The following is a 17,866-nucleotide window of genomic DNA, read 5'->3' as shown; positions in this document are numbered from 1 at the left end:
GTTAGCAACCTACCGAACACAGTGAAGTTTAATGATCTTATCATTCATCTCACCTTAAGAATATTCGCTGAAATTATCCAGGTAGCAAGTAAAGCATGTTATAGACATGCACTGAGTAATACTAGATGGCTAGTTAGAAATGATCCTGACTGTCATCAGTGCACCAAAACAAACTTTTTTGTTAATGTTTTGCCTAGCGAACCGAACCGAAGCTCATGGCAGGCTAACAAGACATCCACATCAAGTTAAGTTAGCCTACCACTAACGTCATGTAAACCACACAACAACAATAAGGCATGTTTCTGATAGGCCTATTTGACAGAGTAAGCATATTAGCAGAGAGGTTTTATTTTAAATTGTATAATTTTCAAAAAAGTATAATTATTGCAAGTTGCACTACTTTTTGTATTGGTTTTATAGGCTACAAGATGTTTGTGAAATGTGCACAGTAAAAGTTCTGTATTGGCTCTTTGTAAACAGCATCATTTTCTGGGGCCATGCAAAACTGCATTACCACTAGTGTGGAGTTATTCTACATCATGACAGTAAAATAGACCATCCTTAGTCAATGTACTGCAGCAATTCCTCTCAACCTGTAGAAAATGCTGTGAACATCTGATTATGCATGGAAAAAAATACCGTCATATACCGTGAAACCGTAAGAATTTTGAAAAATACCGTGATATACATTTTTGGTCATACCGCCCAGCACTAGTATATGGGCCCAGTATCGGCCCGATCCCTGATGCCAGTATTGGTATCGGGCCATCCCTAGCAATAATAGTAATAACTGATATTAGCACTAAACATCTCTCTCCTGTATTTCAAAAGGCTAAGTGAGAAAATGTGAAAAGTAGACATGGTCAGTCTCAGATATGGTAGATGCGTACTATTTTATTTTATCTTACCTTAATTAGTTAACCTACCTGTTTGTTTATTTAGTCAGCTTGTAGATAACCACTTACATTTACTAAATAGGCTGCTGTAGTGGCCAGTACTTCAGCTAGGTAGTAGGCTATTGTACATCATAAGGACACAGAACATATTGTGTTCCGTAGCCATTTCAGAATTCCTGAAAGTTCAAATAAATAGTGTGTGAAAAAAAGTGCAAAATCGTTTTAATAGTTTTTATTTCCATATTTCAAATGTAATGGATTCCATGGTGAATATTACAAATTACAAATAAATAATTCAGATATTTATTAATGAATGAACAAATAATGCAGGTATTCGGCCTACTGTTGCTTAGTCTATTGGTTACACACTGTGCGGTAGGCCTATGCTTAGCCTATGGATGCTCTGATTAGATTGAGCTCCACTGTATTGACATTCTACTTGTGACACCTAGCCTGCTTATAGCTGCGTTAGCTGTCCATCAGTCAGTAACACTGAATAAAACTTGGAGATGGACCTTTTATAAATAGTGTGACATTTCAAACTAACAGTCTACTTAATATCCTGGCGACAAGCCCTTTTCAGTTACATCTGGATTGAGCCAACACAAGTCAAGAAAGTTAAAAGTAAGCTGCAGTTACACTTATCCTGCATGATTAGCCTAGTTGATATACTGTAGCCTACAAGCAGCTATAACATTATCGTTATCCTAGCACTATTCTTATGTCTCTTAGGTAGGCCTGTCTATGGATGTTTACAAGCTTGCAAATCATCAAAATCTGGTCGTCACAATAGAGCTGCACAGTCCCGCCCACAGCCGATGTCGGAAGTAAAAATTCAATGCAATTTCTCCATTGACAATTGCGGTATAAGCCATAAAAACTTAACTGCACGTGGTAGACTTAAAACCAGCTACGGCTGTACTAAGTGATTGTATATGCTCATATAGACGCCAAAAGTTCATGGGGCACTAACCTTGTTTTGAGATAAATGTCTTTTAATCACGATCTCTTGAATAAGTACTTCATTACCCACAATCCTGAACAATCCCACAGTGATGCCTCTGATTGGTGGAAAGGCTGTTATGGTCATAAATTGAAAATTTCTCAACAAAAATTATTGACAAAGATGGCGGAGTATTTTACTGCCTATGGCGAAAATCTTAATGTGATTAAAAACTTTCTTGACGAATATTGGTAGCTACTTGTATCAACAAGGATTGTGGTTTATACATCACACGAACTTAGTCAGGGCCAATACACTATCAAATAGACCACTGTAAATGTTAGTTTAATGGTAGCCGACAGGCTAACCTTTAGCATTTCCGACATTGTATGTCATTACATAATGCAGCTAACATTAGCCTAGAACTATATGCTGCAACACGGGTATGAAATATATTGTTTTAGTGAATGTCCAAAGGGGTGAAAGCCACTTTAAATCGGGTCACATTATTGACTGTTGTGTGTCCGAGAGTCAGCTTGTGGGTTTTGTAAGGGCCATCATGAGGGCATTATTGACTGTTGTGTGTCCGAGAGTCAGCTTGTGGGTTTTGTAAGGGCCAGCATGAGGGACAAGACCTACAAAGTTGTGGTGAGTTAAGCCAAAGTCCTTTTAGGCAAGTCCCTCCACTCGGCGGCCATATACCAACGTTTTATGGGCACTCATCGGGCACAGTCTTTGGGTCGAACTGCGCGTGCGCAAGGCTTCACGACACCAATCTTGCTCCAGCGGCGAGATCACAACACATGATTGGCAGGATGTCTTCACAACACACCATATGATTGGCTCAATGTATTCACATGTCGACGTTTTGCCGAGGAAGGGGTGGGATATGTGTAGACAACAGGCCATATTGGCGTGACAAACTAGCCCCATGCATTTCTATGGAGTATTTTTTGAGTGCTGTGTCTCCACATTAGAAAGTCTCTGGTTAAGCAGGGAGATTGGTAATGTGCTGTTGCTAGATAACATTAGCTAGGCTACTGTAGCCTTCATACTGTATGATTCATCAATCATTAACCTACGAATACTTCTTTGTGCATTTAATAAACATTTTGTGTAATAATTCACGGCAAATTAATAAACTGAATATGGTGGTCCAAGAGCAGACCATGCACCGGTCAATGTATCAGCCCGACTGAGCAGTACAGCATAGGATGACAGTCAGGTAACAGCTAATGCTACAAAGCACTGCACCATGTTGCTAACGTTAACATTAACGTTAACCGCTTTCACACACACACAATATAAAATACACGATGATAAATAAAATTCAATATCAAAACACTATTATTTACATGATTACACCTGAAATAACTTCGATTAACTGCACATTCACTATATAAAAATCACTGTTTGGAGGAAAGGGTTTGTGTGCTGTCGCTGGTGTTCAAATGGCAATATATTCGCGCCGTTTCGTCCTTATATTATTCAGTGAGGCGTGGTGGTTTATGGGATGAGTAGTTCCTTCGCTCGGAAATGAAAATATGTACACAGTCTTGTACCTTGATTTTTCCAAAACGTCAATGGGACAAATGAATGGGAATCTTACTTCCGGCACCTAATCGCATTTTGGCTGTGGGCGGGACTGTGCAGCTCTATAGACAGCGTTGTAACAAGAACTTACCAGAGTTAACTTGAATGCAGTTTTGATCAGATTTGCTCAGTATGGTCATGATGCTAATCGGATTCAATAGTGTTTTTTAGCCTGTTGTCTTCAAACCATAAACTGTAAAAAAAAAATCCTGCACAATAGCATTTTAATTGGTGAGCACACAGAGGAGGGGCGGGTTTAGTTAGAGGTGTGCATAGAAGTGCAAGGGCACACAATTAAACAGAACTTCACAGAATTTAAATTGGACAATATTTTTTTTTTGTGTGTGGCGGTCAGTGTTGAATTTGTGGGAAACACAGCAATACCAACAAACTCTTAATTCAGTTTTCTTCATTGATGTGGCCGTTTATGATCCCATCCGCAACATAACCAAACAAAACAAAAACCTTTGTGGGCACCAACAAATACCTGGTTTTCCGCTAGGAGACAGTAGGAGAGCAAGGAAAGCTGCCATTCTCTCCACAATAGGTTATTTAACCATCACAATGATTTCTAAGCTGTTTTATTAAGTTGAAAATGTTGCATAAGGGGCCTAAAGTAAAAGTGAACAACATAAAAAGTAAAGGTAAAAAAAGCCTAGGTTGAAGCAGAATGTGTCCTTCTGTTTATTACTTTAAAACCCTCTGTCATCATCAGACAGTGCTGTCAGAAGTTATGTAAGGGATAATGTATGGAACGCCGATTATTCTCGGGAAAATAAGTCCCGACAGGGCGAACTGGACAATGACCGGCATTCCATACATTATCCCACTTATTATACGGTTACTTCCAAAAACTCCACATGATATGTGTCTTAACATTTATTTGTTACCGTTTTTCGTGCCTTTTGCTGAGAAACAAATAGTTCAAAACACATGCTGAACTTGAATCAAACATTCTTTAGAAATGTCTGCTTTCACTTTTGAATGAAGTTCCATTGCAAGAACTGACGACTACTTGCGGAGTGATATGAAAGACGTAAATCAGAAGCACAAAACCAGTTGCCATTGACAGTGGTAATGTTTCAGTGGTAATTACATGAATATATTTTACCGTAGAATGTTTGGAAATCCCATTTAAGTTAACAGAACATTCTACTAGCATTGTGAAGAGCCGTATAATAATATACTGTAGAAGTTGAAAATTCCAGTTGCAATGGCAATAAAATGACAATTAATAAAATAAATGAGCACTGATCATTATGACCCTTAAAGGAGAAATAGGCTAGTTTTCACATAGATCTCACAAAGTACTGTCGGTACGAAAAACCCCCGAAGCCCCCCGATAGCCAGCAGCTAATGCAGCCAGGCAGCTACAGCACTATACTCTGTGGGTATGTAAATGGGAACTCACGGATGTGTTCCCAGAGTGTAGCGATGTTGCTGCCTTGCTTCGTTAGAGGGCCTTTCTGTAGCAAATCGAGGTAGGTAAAACCTATTGTTTTGTATCGACAGTACTCGTTCACCTCGGGAAATGGAGTATATGTGTAGATTTGCCGGATTTCTCCTTTAAAAGTGTAAGAAAATAAATAATAGAAAGAAATTAGTGCTTACCATTTCACCATTTCAGATCCTTCATTGCATTTAAACGCATGAAATTTGAAGAACAACTGAAATATTTGTTAAGAATTAACTTTTATTACTTCGGGTTACATTTATATGCACGCGTCAATGCATATTTTAAGATGCATAAATCTGTAAGCAGTGACAGACCAGATCCATCACAGCCTGCATTGCTCTCAGGTTTGCAGTTAATTTGACAGGAAGCAAGTTTGTACAATATCTACAGTGCTAACTGATATTGTGTACATAATTACCTTGATGCACATGACATGTTTCTGACATTAGTTGCGGAAATGGCCTTAAATTAAACAAACAAACAAACAATATGCACATTGTAATTTTGTTTGCCTTGGTAGCTTCGGGTAGAAAAGAAAAAGGAATAGATAATGCAATTTGATCTATTGACTCCACTGTTTTTTATTGCACAACACTAAACTGGCTGTACATGTTTCTCATTAAGAATGTTTCTACAAGGTTAATTGTACTTTCAAAAGGTTGAGGTAATGTGTGATGTATGAAGTATGTATGAGCTGTTCTAGATTTGTAGATTTTTTATTAAATAAATGATCTGTTTAATGAAATTCCAACTATTGCAGTAAGTGTCTGTGCCCTATATGGACCGTCGTGCATCTCTATGGCCTCTCAGCAAGATGAGACAGACCCCACAGCCTGCCCAAAGCTGGCCAAGCCAGTTCACATGCAGTACCTGGAGCGGTCACTGAGATTGGATTCCTTCTTGCAGCAAACAGCCAATACGTTTAATGGAGACATTTCCAGGTAAATTAAAGAGTTTTCTAAAGATTTCGCTCATAGTGAAAATAATAAGTGTGATGTAATTGAATTCACTTAGGCGAGGATCACATCAGCCAGTGGCAGCGGCAAACGCAACGCTCAGACCATAATAAGTTTGATCTCGTTCCTAAGCAACACAAACGGTTTGTCAATTGAATACGCTTGCGTTGCGCTTTGAAAGTTGAACCAAGTTCAACGCTCAGCTTGTTCAACGCTAGCGTTACGCCAGCGTTGCCACCGTTCCGCTGCCAAACCATAGAGAACAATAGGAAACCTGCAGCTTGCCGCTGGCTAATGTGATCCCCGCCTTAGCTTAAATACATTTTCTTATAGTGTTGCATGGATTATTATATAAGGCTGGAAAAGTTCTGTTTCTCATTACATAACAGTGCGCCATGGGATGCTAGACAAACAACTTGCACAAATGTTTTTTGTTTGGACAGTTAAAGGTGTAGTCTGTGATTCTGGGAAAAGGTTGTTGATATTGGAAATTACACCACTAGCTTCTGTGGTCCACTTTGTTTCTCATTTACATTGCCAGAGGAGTATTCACAAAGGCAGAATTAAGAAATCCAAGATAAGTGATAAAGCGAGGTTTGACCTAGCGTTGTCTGGTCATATTAGCTCAACACATTTCATTCACACCAATCCAGGATGAGTAGGAGCGACTATGTCAAGCCAGGTGAAAGTAATTCAGGATATGTGCGCGTTCCTGTGTTTTCCTCCAAAGACGTGGAAAATAGTGTGAACAACCATTTTTGATATAGACTAACAATGAAGTAAAGTTTTTCTTTTTTGAATGGGGAAATATAGCTATTTCTGTAAAACCAGTGAGTGTAGGCTCACGTATGAGTGCTTGCTTGTCTCGGCACGCAACGTCATTAAGAAAGCGCTTGCCACTGCAAAGATACAAATAGTATGATTATATATGCCTTTATATTGTCATTATAACCGAATTTGTTGAAAACGCCTTTGAAAAATGTTCAATCAACTACTAGTAGGCTATACATCAAACATTTATCAACAATGAGTATACCGGTATTCTAAGGCGATTACAATTAAAATGATAACCATATAGTATTAGGCAGACAATCTGTATTTTGCGAGCAAATATATTTAGCAAATAGTATATAAATGGAATAAAGCTCTTAAAAGATTTACATGGAGGTCTGATTTGAATGACAGCTGGCTGAACCAATAAGACAACATAACTAGATGTACCGCATAGCGGTACAAAATATGACCGCCGCTCAGTCCTGTACATCCGTTCCGCGAAAATAAATCACACTTCAATTTGTCTCCATATTTTACTCCATCCCCCACTCTTGAAACTTTTGTGTATGCTTGTTTGGCATGCCTGAGTGTGTGTGTGCGGCTGCACAGAAAGTAGCCTACTGGTGCTGAAAAGGTGAATAGATTGTAGAATAGCCAAAGAAGATGTAGCATTGTTATAAAACCTTTAAAATCTCTAAACAATCACAAGTAGGGCAGTTCATCACAGTTCATCCATTGCAACTGGATTGATGAAAGGTCACTTACACCTGTAGGCTACATTGTATTTGGGAAAAGCAAAAGGTATCAGCATAATGTTATTTATTTATTTATTTATTTATTTATTATGTATTTTTAAACAAAAACATCTCTCAGTTCCATGCCGTTTTCAACAGCTATCAAAAACAAAGGTCATTTTTGGATGGATGGATTTTTTGTGAATGTTTCTTCTTCTACATAAGATTTTAGTCATCTTTAGTTCATGTAATACTTTATTGTCAATGCACAAATTAAGTAACAGTAGTCTGAAACGTTATTGTTAATGCACAAATTAAGTAACAGTAGCCTAGTCTGAAACGAAATGCTGTTTTACATCTAACCAGTGGTGCAAATAACTGACATGTCCAAATGGGCCTTGATGAAATGCGTCGCTAGACTGTTCATACACATTTTAACGGGCCAAAGTTGAAGAGCTTTTGTCCGTTATTGTTAGTGCAAATATAGGCTGATTCATGTTCCCTTGCATTGTTTAACTGAGGTCCATGGCTAGTCTGGCTTTCATCAGACCAAGCTCAATCTTTTAAGAAATCAAAAAATAAATAGCGGGCAGATCAGGCTGGGTTCACCCAGCCTAGTCCATAGGCACCCGATATTGTTTAATTTTCCGATTGAGATATACACGCTCTGGCTATTCTAAATGCAAAAATGCATCAGGGAGTTATGACAAAACGGTAACTAACAAACTAGATCCTAATAGAAAGCTGTTAGCTTCCCTAAGCTACAGGTAGGAATATAAGGTAGGCCTATTTACAACATAAATTGTCAATAGGCTATGCTGGCGACACAAATAAAATCTCCTTTGGAAACCAATGGCTTACGCCTTACAGTATCAAGCGGACTTAAACTGTCATATCGTGGCGAAAAGTTGTAATAACATTCACGCAGCTCCATGAGTCAAGGAAAGCGCGAATGAAGTAGCCACTTCTAAATGGGACCCACTACACAGTAGCTTAAGGTGTGTTGCTAAAGCAGCCATAATGAAATGAAGGTGTCATTGTTTGGATACTTCACACACACGTGCTTTTTAATTTCACAGACTACAACTACCAAGCTGTAATCAAAGCACATCGATTCCCCTCTCACACCCTGCACGCACTTAAAACAAAATATACAGGCGTCTCAGTCTCACGCATGTATAGGCAAAACTGTATCAGACCGGTGTAACGTTGGTAAATCTTCCATTGCACAGAATAATTTTGTAGCACGTGCAATAAATGACAGTCGAAAGATACAAACAGTGCTGCTATACATTTGCTTGGTATAACCGCATTTATAGTTTTCTACAAATGCAATAAATCAAATGCCTCCATCACTCAACCAACGCTAACGGTAACATTACCTAGGTCCTTATTGATATTACAAGATTAACGTACCTGCAGTAAAAACCAAGCATGTCCGATAAACATCCTCAGATTTATTTCGGCTTCAAGAAGAAATGGGAATTACACTTCATGTGAACATCGTCCTATCCTTATTAGATGTTCGCTGCGGTAAATTACAGTCCTTGTATGAAGCGTCCATTGTTTTTTCCAACCCACTTTTAACTTCCAACAAAATTACGTCTCACTGCAACGATGCGCCATCTAGTGGACAGACGACTACTTCTCGCCAATACTGAAAATGCAGCCATGATGATGATGATGAATATTTATTTTGGCTTTCTTTTAATCCTACTGAATTTGTAATTATGTATCGGCCGTTCTAATACCGATAGTATGTGGGTGCCTGTGTGTGTGCATGTGTATATGTGTGCACCGCCATTTACAGGCCAATGAGTGTACAGTCACTAAATATACACATAACCTAATTTTTTTAGACCCCCCCATGGATGAAATTCAATGAAACTTGGCATACCCCCGGAGAATGCCAGGTCAATCATACACATAAAATTTGGTGCAGTTCTGAACATCTTAACTGAAGATAGGGGCGATTAAAGCAGAATAATATTGCATTTTCATTTTTTACCGGGGGGTGGGGGTGCAAATCACAAATGAGTGATTATGAGCCAGGTTGATGTGGGCCCTTGAGACCAACATACCATAAAAGATTCTTCATCCTCAGTGCCACGGTTCAGGTAGTTATTTAGGAAAAACTGTTTTTTTTTTTTTGCGGTTCAGGGGGGGTTGGTGGTGGTCCCCGGGGACGAAATGAAATTTTTCCGTAAAAGTCTAGTGGGGCTACATACCCACCAAATTTCATGTACCCCGGTGGTTCGGTGTCCCGGGTATCAATGACCAAAAATTCAGGGAGTAGATGACGGGAAAAATTCTTGAATTGTGTGCATGTGTGCGTGTACAAATTTATGTTTATGTGTGTGGGTGTGTGTGTGTGTGTGTGTATGTGCGTGCTTGTGTGTTTGCCTGCATATGTGTGTTTGTGCATGTGCATGCATGCGTACATATGTCTACTGTGTGAGTATGTGTCATACGTATGATTACTGTAAATGTATGTGTGTGCGTGTGTATCTGTTTATGCACATGTGTGCACATGGAATGGGTTAACATGACCCCTGGAGGCAAACATATGGAAAAAATTGGTCATCCTAGGCCCTACAGTTCTCAAGATATTCACAGAGAACTGTGTCTGCCCTACCCTCCTTTCGGGGGGTCCAGTCCAGCGGGGGGGGGGGGGGGGGGGCTACAGATCAAAACGAAGAATGACGGTTCCATGCTATCCATGTGGGGGTACATGCCCAACATGCCAAGTTTTGTGTACCCCGGTCTTTCAGTGTCCCGGGAATCCTTGTTGGTGTACGTCACTAAATGTACACATAAATTATTTTATTGTAAGGCCCCCCATGAACGAAAGTACACAAAACTTGGCATGCATTCGGAGGGTGTCATAATGATCCTACACTTTTAATTTCGTGCAGTTCTGACCTTGTCAGCCAGAGATATTGTGATGAAAACACCTAATTTTTTGCTTTTCAATTTTTAACTAGGTGGCGCTATACATGAAATAAGTGGTAATGGGATGGGTTGACATGCCCCCTTAAGACCAACATACATAAAAAAGGTGGACCTCCTAGGCCCTACGGTTCTCGAGATATTCACAGAAAACTGTCTCCGGCCACCTACAGGCCAGTTGGTGTATAGTAACATAAATTAATTTATTGTGTGGCCCCCCATGAACGGAATTCCACAAAACTTGGCGTGCATACAGAGGGTGTCATAATGATCCTACACTTCCAATTTCGTGCAGTTTTGACTATGTTAGGTCACAGATACCTTCAATTACAACACCTCATTTTTACTTTTTTGTGTTTAACTAGGTGGCGCTATACATGAAATGAGTGGTTATGGAATGGGTTGACATGGCCCCTTGAGATCAACATACAAAAAAAAAATGGTCCTCCTAAACCCTACGGTTTTCGAGATATTCACAGAAAACTGTGTCTGCCCTACCCTCCTTTCGGGGGGTCCAGTCCAGCGGGGGGGCTACAGATCAAAACGAAAAACGATGGTTCCATGCTATCCATGTGGGGTTACATGCCCACCAAGTTTCGTGTACCCCGGTCTTTCAGTGTCCCGGGAATCATTGACGGAAATTTGGGCATGCGAAAAAGAAAAAAAAAAAAAAAAAATCTGACTAAACCTATATGACCGCCGCTTCGCTGCGCGGCGGTCATAATTAACATTAGAATTAACTAAGCCTATCTGTTAGCCTGGTCGGGACCAGGCTAGGTGCACAGAATAAATCCCCATTTTACCTTTTGTGCCATCTCTTTTGTGAAACCATGTCCAGGCTAAATTCAGCCAGGATAGCCAAAAAATCCCATCTTAATCCCTTGTCTAAGTTTTGTGAAATATACCCCCCTTACAAAAATAAAATGTTTGCGGCAGATTTGCAGCAAATTTGTGGTTGAAAGTATTGCTGGCTGCTAGAGGCAAACTAGTGGCAAATGTGTTCACCAGTGATTTGCCACCACACTTATCCAATAATGGCAAACTTCCAATGAACTTCTGGTGACAAACCTAATTTGTATATCACATTGCTGCAAATTTGCTGCAACATTGCCAAAAGTTAACCGCAACTGTTTGCCAGAAATCTAATTTGCATGTGAAAATATGACCTTTCCACAAATTTGCAGCAACTGTTCGCCAGAAACCTGAAATTTCTGTAAGGTCCCTCAGGACCGCATAGGAACAAAGAATGGACAACTACAGAAGGTGTTCTCAAACTATTTAATTTTAGATAAAATTTTTAATTTTTGTATTTGCTGAAAGTGTGGCTATGTTCATTCTTACATTGTTGCAGGTGAATTCCTCGTTCTTTCAACTGGAAGATTATTTTACTTTGCCTCCATAATCTGGGTGCTTTGTAATCTGATATTGGTTTAGCTTGGCTTGCTACATGGCTTTGTTCGCTAACACAAAGCATTAGGATCTCTAGTCACTGTTCTCAATAAAACCAAACTTAATATGCTACTTTGGCTTGGTGTCATTAGTTTGGGCTTGGTGTCACTTGACAATGTGTACTGTTTCAAAGTATTCGCCATGCTCACCAGATCAGATAGCTGCCAAAAAAGCCAAGCTAAGCAGAAACAGAAATGGTTCCTTGTGCCGAGTGAAGTGAGCGATTCATTATACAACCCCAAAACGGAAAAAGTTGGGACCTTGTGTATAATGTGAATAAAAACAGAATGTAACAATCTGCAAATCTCTTAAACTCATATGTAGTTGCAAAAAGAATACAGACAACATATCAAATGTTGAAAATGACAAATTTGACTATTTCATGGAAAATATATGTTAATTTTGAATTTGATATCAGCAGCATGTTTCAAAAAAAGTTGGGACGGGGGTAACAATGCTGGAAATGTTGTGTAATGTTAAAGAAAACAAAAGGAGGAATGTTTCACAACTAATTTGGGTAACTGGCAACACGATAGGGTATGAAAAAGAGCATCCCAGAGAGGCAGGGACTCTTAGAAGTAAAGATGTAGGGGTATTCATCACTCTGTGTAAACCTGTCTGCACAAATGATGAAACAATGTCATTTTAATGCTTCTTAACATGAAATTGTGAGGTATTTGGGGAGTTCATCATCTACAGGACATAATATTATTAAAACATTCAGAGAATCTAGAGAAATCTTTGCAAACAAGGGAAAGAGCTGAAAAACAAATTGGATGGCTGTGGTCTTTTGGACTTAAGATGGCAATTCAAAATTCAATTCAAAAACTGCAGCCAAAATTGTAACAGCTAGAATTGTATTGAGACATGACACAGAAAATACCACTGTCTTATCTGGGCCTGAGCTTGTTTAAAATGGACTGAGGTAACATGGAAAAAGGTCCTGTGGTTAGACCAATCAAAAATTGCCATTCTTTTTGGAATTCATGGACTCATCTGGGCTAAATAGGAGAGGACCTATCCAAGTATCCAACCTATCCAACTTGATTTAATGCTCACTTCGAAACCCAACATCTATGGTGTGGAGGAGCATTAGTGCTTACAGCATGGGCATCTTGCACATTTGGCAAAGCACAATCAATTCTGAATGATGTATACAGGTTTTGAGCAAGCAACATATACTGCCATCCAGGCAATGTCTTTTCCAGGGAAGACCTTAAATATTGCAGGAAAACAATGCCAAAATGAATTCTGCACATATTTAAATAGTATTTCTCCATAGAGGAAGAGGAGTTATCTAGGTGCTAAGATGGCCTGTCTGCAGTCCAGATTTGTCAAATTAGGTGCATAATGGAATGAAAAACATGACTAAGAATATACTGTTAAGCAACTGAAATCCTATATCGGGGAGTAAAGGGACAACATTTAATTCTCAAAACTCTAGTAAATCCTCAGTTCCTAAACATTTACAGAATTTTGTTAAATGAAAAGGTGAAGCAGCACAGTGGTAAACATGCGTTTGTCCCAACTTTTTTTGAAACATGTTGCTGGCATCAAATTCAAAATTAACATATATTTTCCATGAAATAGTCCAAATTTTCATTTTCATGTTGTCCATGTCCTTTTAGCTGCTAAATTTGGGTTTACGAAACTTGTATATTATCACATTCTGTTTTTATTTGCATTTTACACAACGTCCCAACTTTTTCTGTTGTGGGGTTGTAGATTGTCGTGTCTGTTGGCCCATGGTTTACATGGATGAGTGTAATGTAAATGAGTGTAATGTAAACTGCAATCATTAAAGGTATAGCTTGTCATTGTCAATATGTTTTCTTCAACACATGTTTTTTTTTTTATTGGTCACAGAATGCACTTCTAATAGTGTTAGCAATTATACACTAGAGCAAGTAATGTTTGATCATTGTAACATATGGTAAACTTGGTTATTTGTTATGCTTCAGTGAGGACAGTGATGACTCTTTGGCGGAGGGGCCCTCTCTTTTGGCCTCAAACCCACACGCTCCTCTCCAGGCAATCAAAGAAAAGCCTGCAGACCTCACAGAGTGTGGGAGAAGGACCAGGTTGACAGAAAGCAGCCCAATGAATGGAGCTGTGCTGTTAGGTTAGTTAATTTTCCGAATCAGATGTTCTTAAAGTTTTTTTTAAATATAATTTTGTTTCTGTGTCTGACTGCCACTCTAATGGCCTTTTTTACAGAGCAAAATAAAGGAAGTTTGTACAATTTTTCCAAGCTGAAGAAGAGCAGAAAGTGGTTGAAGGTGTGTATTGTCCAAATGTTCTATTGTGAGGCCTGGAAGCGTAAAGTCCAATATTTGGCATGTGTGTGTTTTTTTTTAAGTGGTGTACACTGTTTCTTTCTTTAGGGCATTCTCTTAGGAGACGATTCTGATTCAGAGTCTGACTTGAGTGATTCAGACTTCTCTATGTCCCATGAAGAGCTACAAGACATGCTGCGGCTCCACAAACTCACCAAACTCCATCAGAGCAGGTTTCATTCAGACCGTGAGGTGAGAAATGCACAAATACTTGCTGTTTTTCGATTAATAGTGAATAGGAAATAAAATAATTAAATGTAAATTTAATATTAAAAATACATTTTCTCACCTTTGTGTTACCACAGCTGCAGCAATATCAGTATTACAGTACAGGTCTTCTCTCCTCCCATGACCCCTTCTATGAACAACAGCGACAACTTTATGGGCCAAAGAAGAAGAAGTTCAAGGAGGAAAAGAAATGTAAGACCATGGGCCCTAATTTTAATGATAGGCAAAGTCTTAAGTCTAACTAAAGCTAAATTAATAACTAGACAAAATCAATTTGCTAGTTCAACATAATGGGCAAGACATTGAAGTACAAACAAAAGAACTTTGCTTGTTGTAGTGTTTTGCGTCGAAGTCTGGAATCAGTCAGTAAACAATGGTTGTATAGTGTTAAACAATTACGTGCAGTGAGATTTTCAAATGCATGCTTGGTGCCGCGGGCATTACATTATTCGTGGCCAGACCCTTAATCTTTCGGATTTGGGTCTGGAATCTCCAGGCTAGTTTAGGGGCCCATGTGCCAGTATTTAAAAAAAAAAAAAATGTATAAAAAAACATTAATGTATAATAGAGAAGACACAGGTGGAAAGGAGAACAGAGGACTAATAGTTTCTATTCCTCTGGCAGCAAAACTGAAAAAGGTAAAGAAGAAGAAGAAAAGGGGAGATGACTTCTGTGCAGAAGGACGGCCATATGTCACCAAAATCTTTGCCAAGTTTACTCATGATATTCCTCTTCCCTTGTCTAAGAAGAAGCACTTAACCATTGAGCAACTAAATGCAAGGAGACGAAAAGTCTGGCTTACCATTGCAAAAAAAGAGAACCCAAAGGTAAAAACATGATGGACACTAAATGATTTGTCTAAATAACCAAAAAGTGAAACTGATCTTTATCTGTATCTGTCATTCCAGGCATTTAAACAGAAAGCATCAGCGAAAAACTTTGTTCTGTCTAATGCCAAAAAGGTAAAACTGTTCTGGTTCATTTCTTCATTGCCGTTGCCATTGTTATATTGTCTGTGATAACTAGGGCTGAGCCAGTATGGATTTTTTCTTACCACAGTTGAAAAGCGAGAAATTCTGATTGCGAGTGTATGGATTATGAATTTTGTACCACGATCACACCCAATTACACTCAACACAACTTAAAAGATCACTGGACCAAATGCTTCAGACATGAAAGAAATAAGCAGTTTATCAACAAGGCCATCATGATTTTAGGACTGTTACATTCATGACGCTTATGCTACTGTTACAACGGTAGGCTACTGCACTTTTTAAATGGCTGCGTCAGGTTGTAGCAAAAGTAGGCTACATGTTGCTGTTAAGTTAAATTCTTAACAAATAAAAACATATTTTTTAATTCTGTTCCAACTTTCATGGAGTACATGGACTAAACATGTATGACTCCTTTCTGGCCAAATTTCACAGCTTTCAAGTCTATCGTCTTTGTGTAAATCAAGTTTGAACAGAGAGAATAGAAAAGTGTTACGATTGTGCCAGTTCTTCCCTACTCTCTTGGAACATTGCACTCCCCAACACACACGCGAAAGGTTGGGTTTGCTTCATCTTTTGATGATAAGTTTTGAAATTTTGTTTAGAAAACCTTGAATCCATGTCATAAGATGGTCCCTCACATAACACATCACAACATTGCACACTATGTGCACACAGATTTCTTTTTTTTTTTGCGGTGATGACGGAGCTCAGACCCACAGTAGGTGTCACATGACCACGGTAATGTGGTTACCGTCCCAACCCTAGTGATAATATTCATGTCACTGTGCTTATGGGACATCATGTTAGTGGTATTGAGTGCAAAGTGTGGTAGTGCTATAAAGCAGTAGTCCTTAACCTGGGGGTTGGGAGAATTTCTGAGGGATGCCATATTGTGTGAAAAAAATAAAAACACCTGTGATAGTTGGCCTATGGAGATGGCTTGTCAGAGAACGTAATGTTACTCCAACTCAAAGCTCCATTCTGCAAAACATCTTCTATTTTTTAGACTTTTTAAGTTATTTTGACCTTGTTATAATGAAAATCTTCTTGTTCTATTGGCAAATCTTGCCAGATAATTTAGCTTATTTTAAGTAGTATTTCCACAAAGCAAGAAACATTCACTTGCAAGATTTGCCAATAGAACAAGGAGAGTTTCACTTATAACAAGGTCAAAAAAAACTTAAATCAAGTGCAAAAATTTCTAAAAAATTCTTGTTTTAAGCAAATAATAGAAAAAGAAGCATATACTGCCGTTTGTTTGGGGTAACATTCTGCTCCATTATAGACAGAATACCAGCTGAGATTAGTTGCATTGTGTTTTTTAATCAGGGCAACAGTTTTCAGATTACATTACCGGTTTGTGCTTACATAATTGCAAAAGGGTTCTCAACTGTTGTAGAAAGCTATGGCTTATCTTTAATGCAATATCTACATTGCCCATTATCAGCAACCCAATGCCCATACATAATTTCAAAAGGGTTCTCCAATTTTTTTCTCTGTTAGCCTTTTAAAATGATTAGTAAACAGAATGTGCCTTTGGAACATTGGATGAATGGTTGCTGATAACGGGCATCTGTATACTGTAAATAGATATTGCATTAAAAATCAGCCATTTCTTTCTACAACAGTCATTTCCAACATTAATGATGAAAACAAGGACATTTCCAAGTGACTCCAAAGTTTTGAACGGTAGTGTATATTCACTTGATTTTAGGTTATTTATCTCATTTAGATTCTAGAATTCTAGGAGTTTTTGCAGTGCAATCTCAATCTAAATCAAAAATCATTGTAGGACAATTCCATGGAAAATGCATGGAACATCCATAATGCCAATAAAATGTGATGGTATGGTATGATGTGAAAATTTGAGCATTTGCTATTTTTGGCTGAAGAATGTACATGAGAAAAAAATGCACAAAAAATTAATGTTATCATTCACATCATACAAATGCCAAGGCATTTCACTGGCGTTATGGATGTGACAAAAAGTCAATTTTCCGTGGAATTGCCCTGTAGTAAAGCTAAAATTAAAGTTCTTATTCTGTGCAGGGAGCATGCGTCTCCATTTTGTGGTGCATCCCAAAAAGGCAAAGGCCCTTAAATTAGGTCCACAGTATACAGTAAGATATTGAAGTTTAACTAGCCAAATAGTTATATGTAATTTTATTCCACAGTGTTCAGCCCAACTACCAGTATTAAATGTAAGTGGTGGAAAATGTGCCTCAGTTTCTTGTGTGTGCTTGATTGCATTTTTGTGCACATTCTTTTGTACTTCAGTTGGCACACCAGTGCATGCGTGAGGTACGCCGCGCTGCTATCCAGGCCCAGAAGAACTGCAAAGAGACTCTGCCACGTGCCCGTCGGCTCACCAAGGAAATGTTGCTCTACTGGAAGAAATATGAGAAGGTTGAGAAGGAGCACCGCAAGCGTGCCGAGAAAGAAGCTCTTGAGCAGCGCAGACTTGATGAGGAGATGAAAGAGGTACACTCAACAGATTTCATAGCAGTGTGTATCAGTGCAAACACCAACACTGGACTTATACTGGCCTTATGGATTT

The 17,866-nt window shown here is 38.7% G+C and overlaps 1 protein-coding gene and 1 long non-coding RNA gene across 5 annotated transcripts in view; one reads left to right on the top strand and one right to left on the bottom strand.

Annotated features, from left to right (window-relative positions):
* Window positions 1-17,866, top strand: part of ino80 (INO80 complex ATPase subunit) — a 70,444-nt gene that overhangs the window by 2,963 nt on the left and 49,615 nt on the right. For 2 of the 4 annotated variants that reach the window (XM_042095007.1, XM_042095006.1), the window contains exons 2-9: window positions 5,649-5,829; window positions 13,712-13,872; window positions 13,968-14,029; window positions 14,135-14,278; window positions 14,392-14,506; window positions 14,939-15,141; window positions 15,223-15,276; window positions 17,587-17,790. In XM_042095007.1, coding sequence (XP_041950941.1) covers window positions 5,649-5,829; window positions 13,712-13,872; window positions 13,968-14,029; window positions 14,135-14,278; window positions 14,392-14,506; window positions 14,939-15,141; window positions 15,223-15,276; window positions 17,587-17,790 — 1,124 coding nt within the window. The remainder of the gene's footprint in view (window positions 1-5,648; window positions 5,830-13,711; window positions 13,873-13,967; window positions 14,030-14,134; window positions 14,279-14,391; window positions 14,507-14,938; window positions 15,142-15,222; window positions 15,277-17,586; window positions 17,791-17,866) is intronic. The other 2 variants (XM_042095009.1, XM_042095008.1) reach the window with 2 other exon arrangements.
* Window positions 6,932-11,155, bottom strand: LOC121711441. Its single transcript, XR_006032327.1, has 3 exons — window positions 11,031-11,155; window positions 8,235-8,239; window positions 6,932-7,055 (listed from the first exon to the last, which is right to left on the bottom strand). It is a non-coding gene; the product is annotated as an uncharacterized LOC121711441 (long non-coding RNA).

This window comes from Alosa sapidissima, chromosome 6 (assembly GCF_018492685.1).
Source record: "Alosa sapidissima isolate fAloSap1 chromosome 6, fAloSap1.pri, whole genome shotgun sequence".
Lineage (NCBI taxonomy): Eukaryota > Metazoa > Chordata > Actinopteri > Clupeiformes > Clupeidae > Alosa > Alosa sapidissima.
The sequence above is the reverse complement of the archived record's forward strand: the minus strand, read 5'-3'. Positions and strand labels throughout refer to the sequence as shown.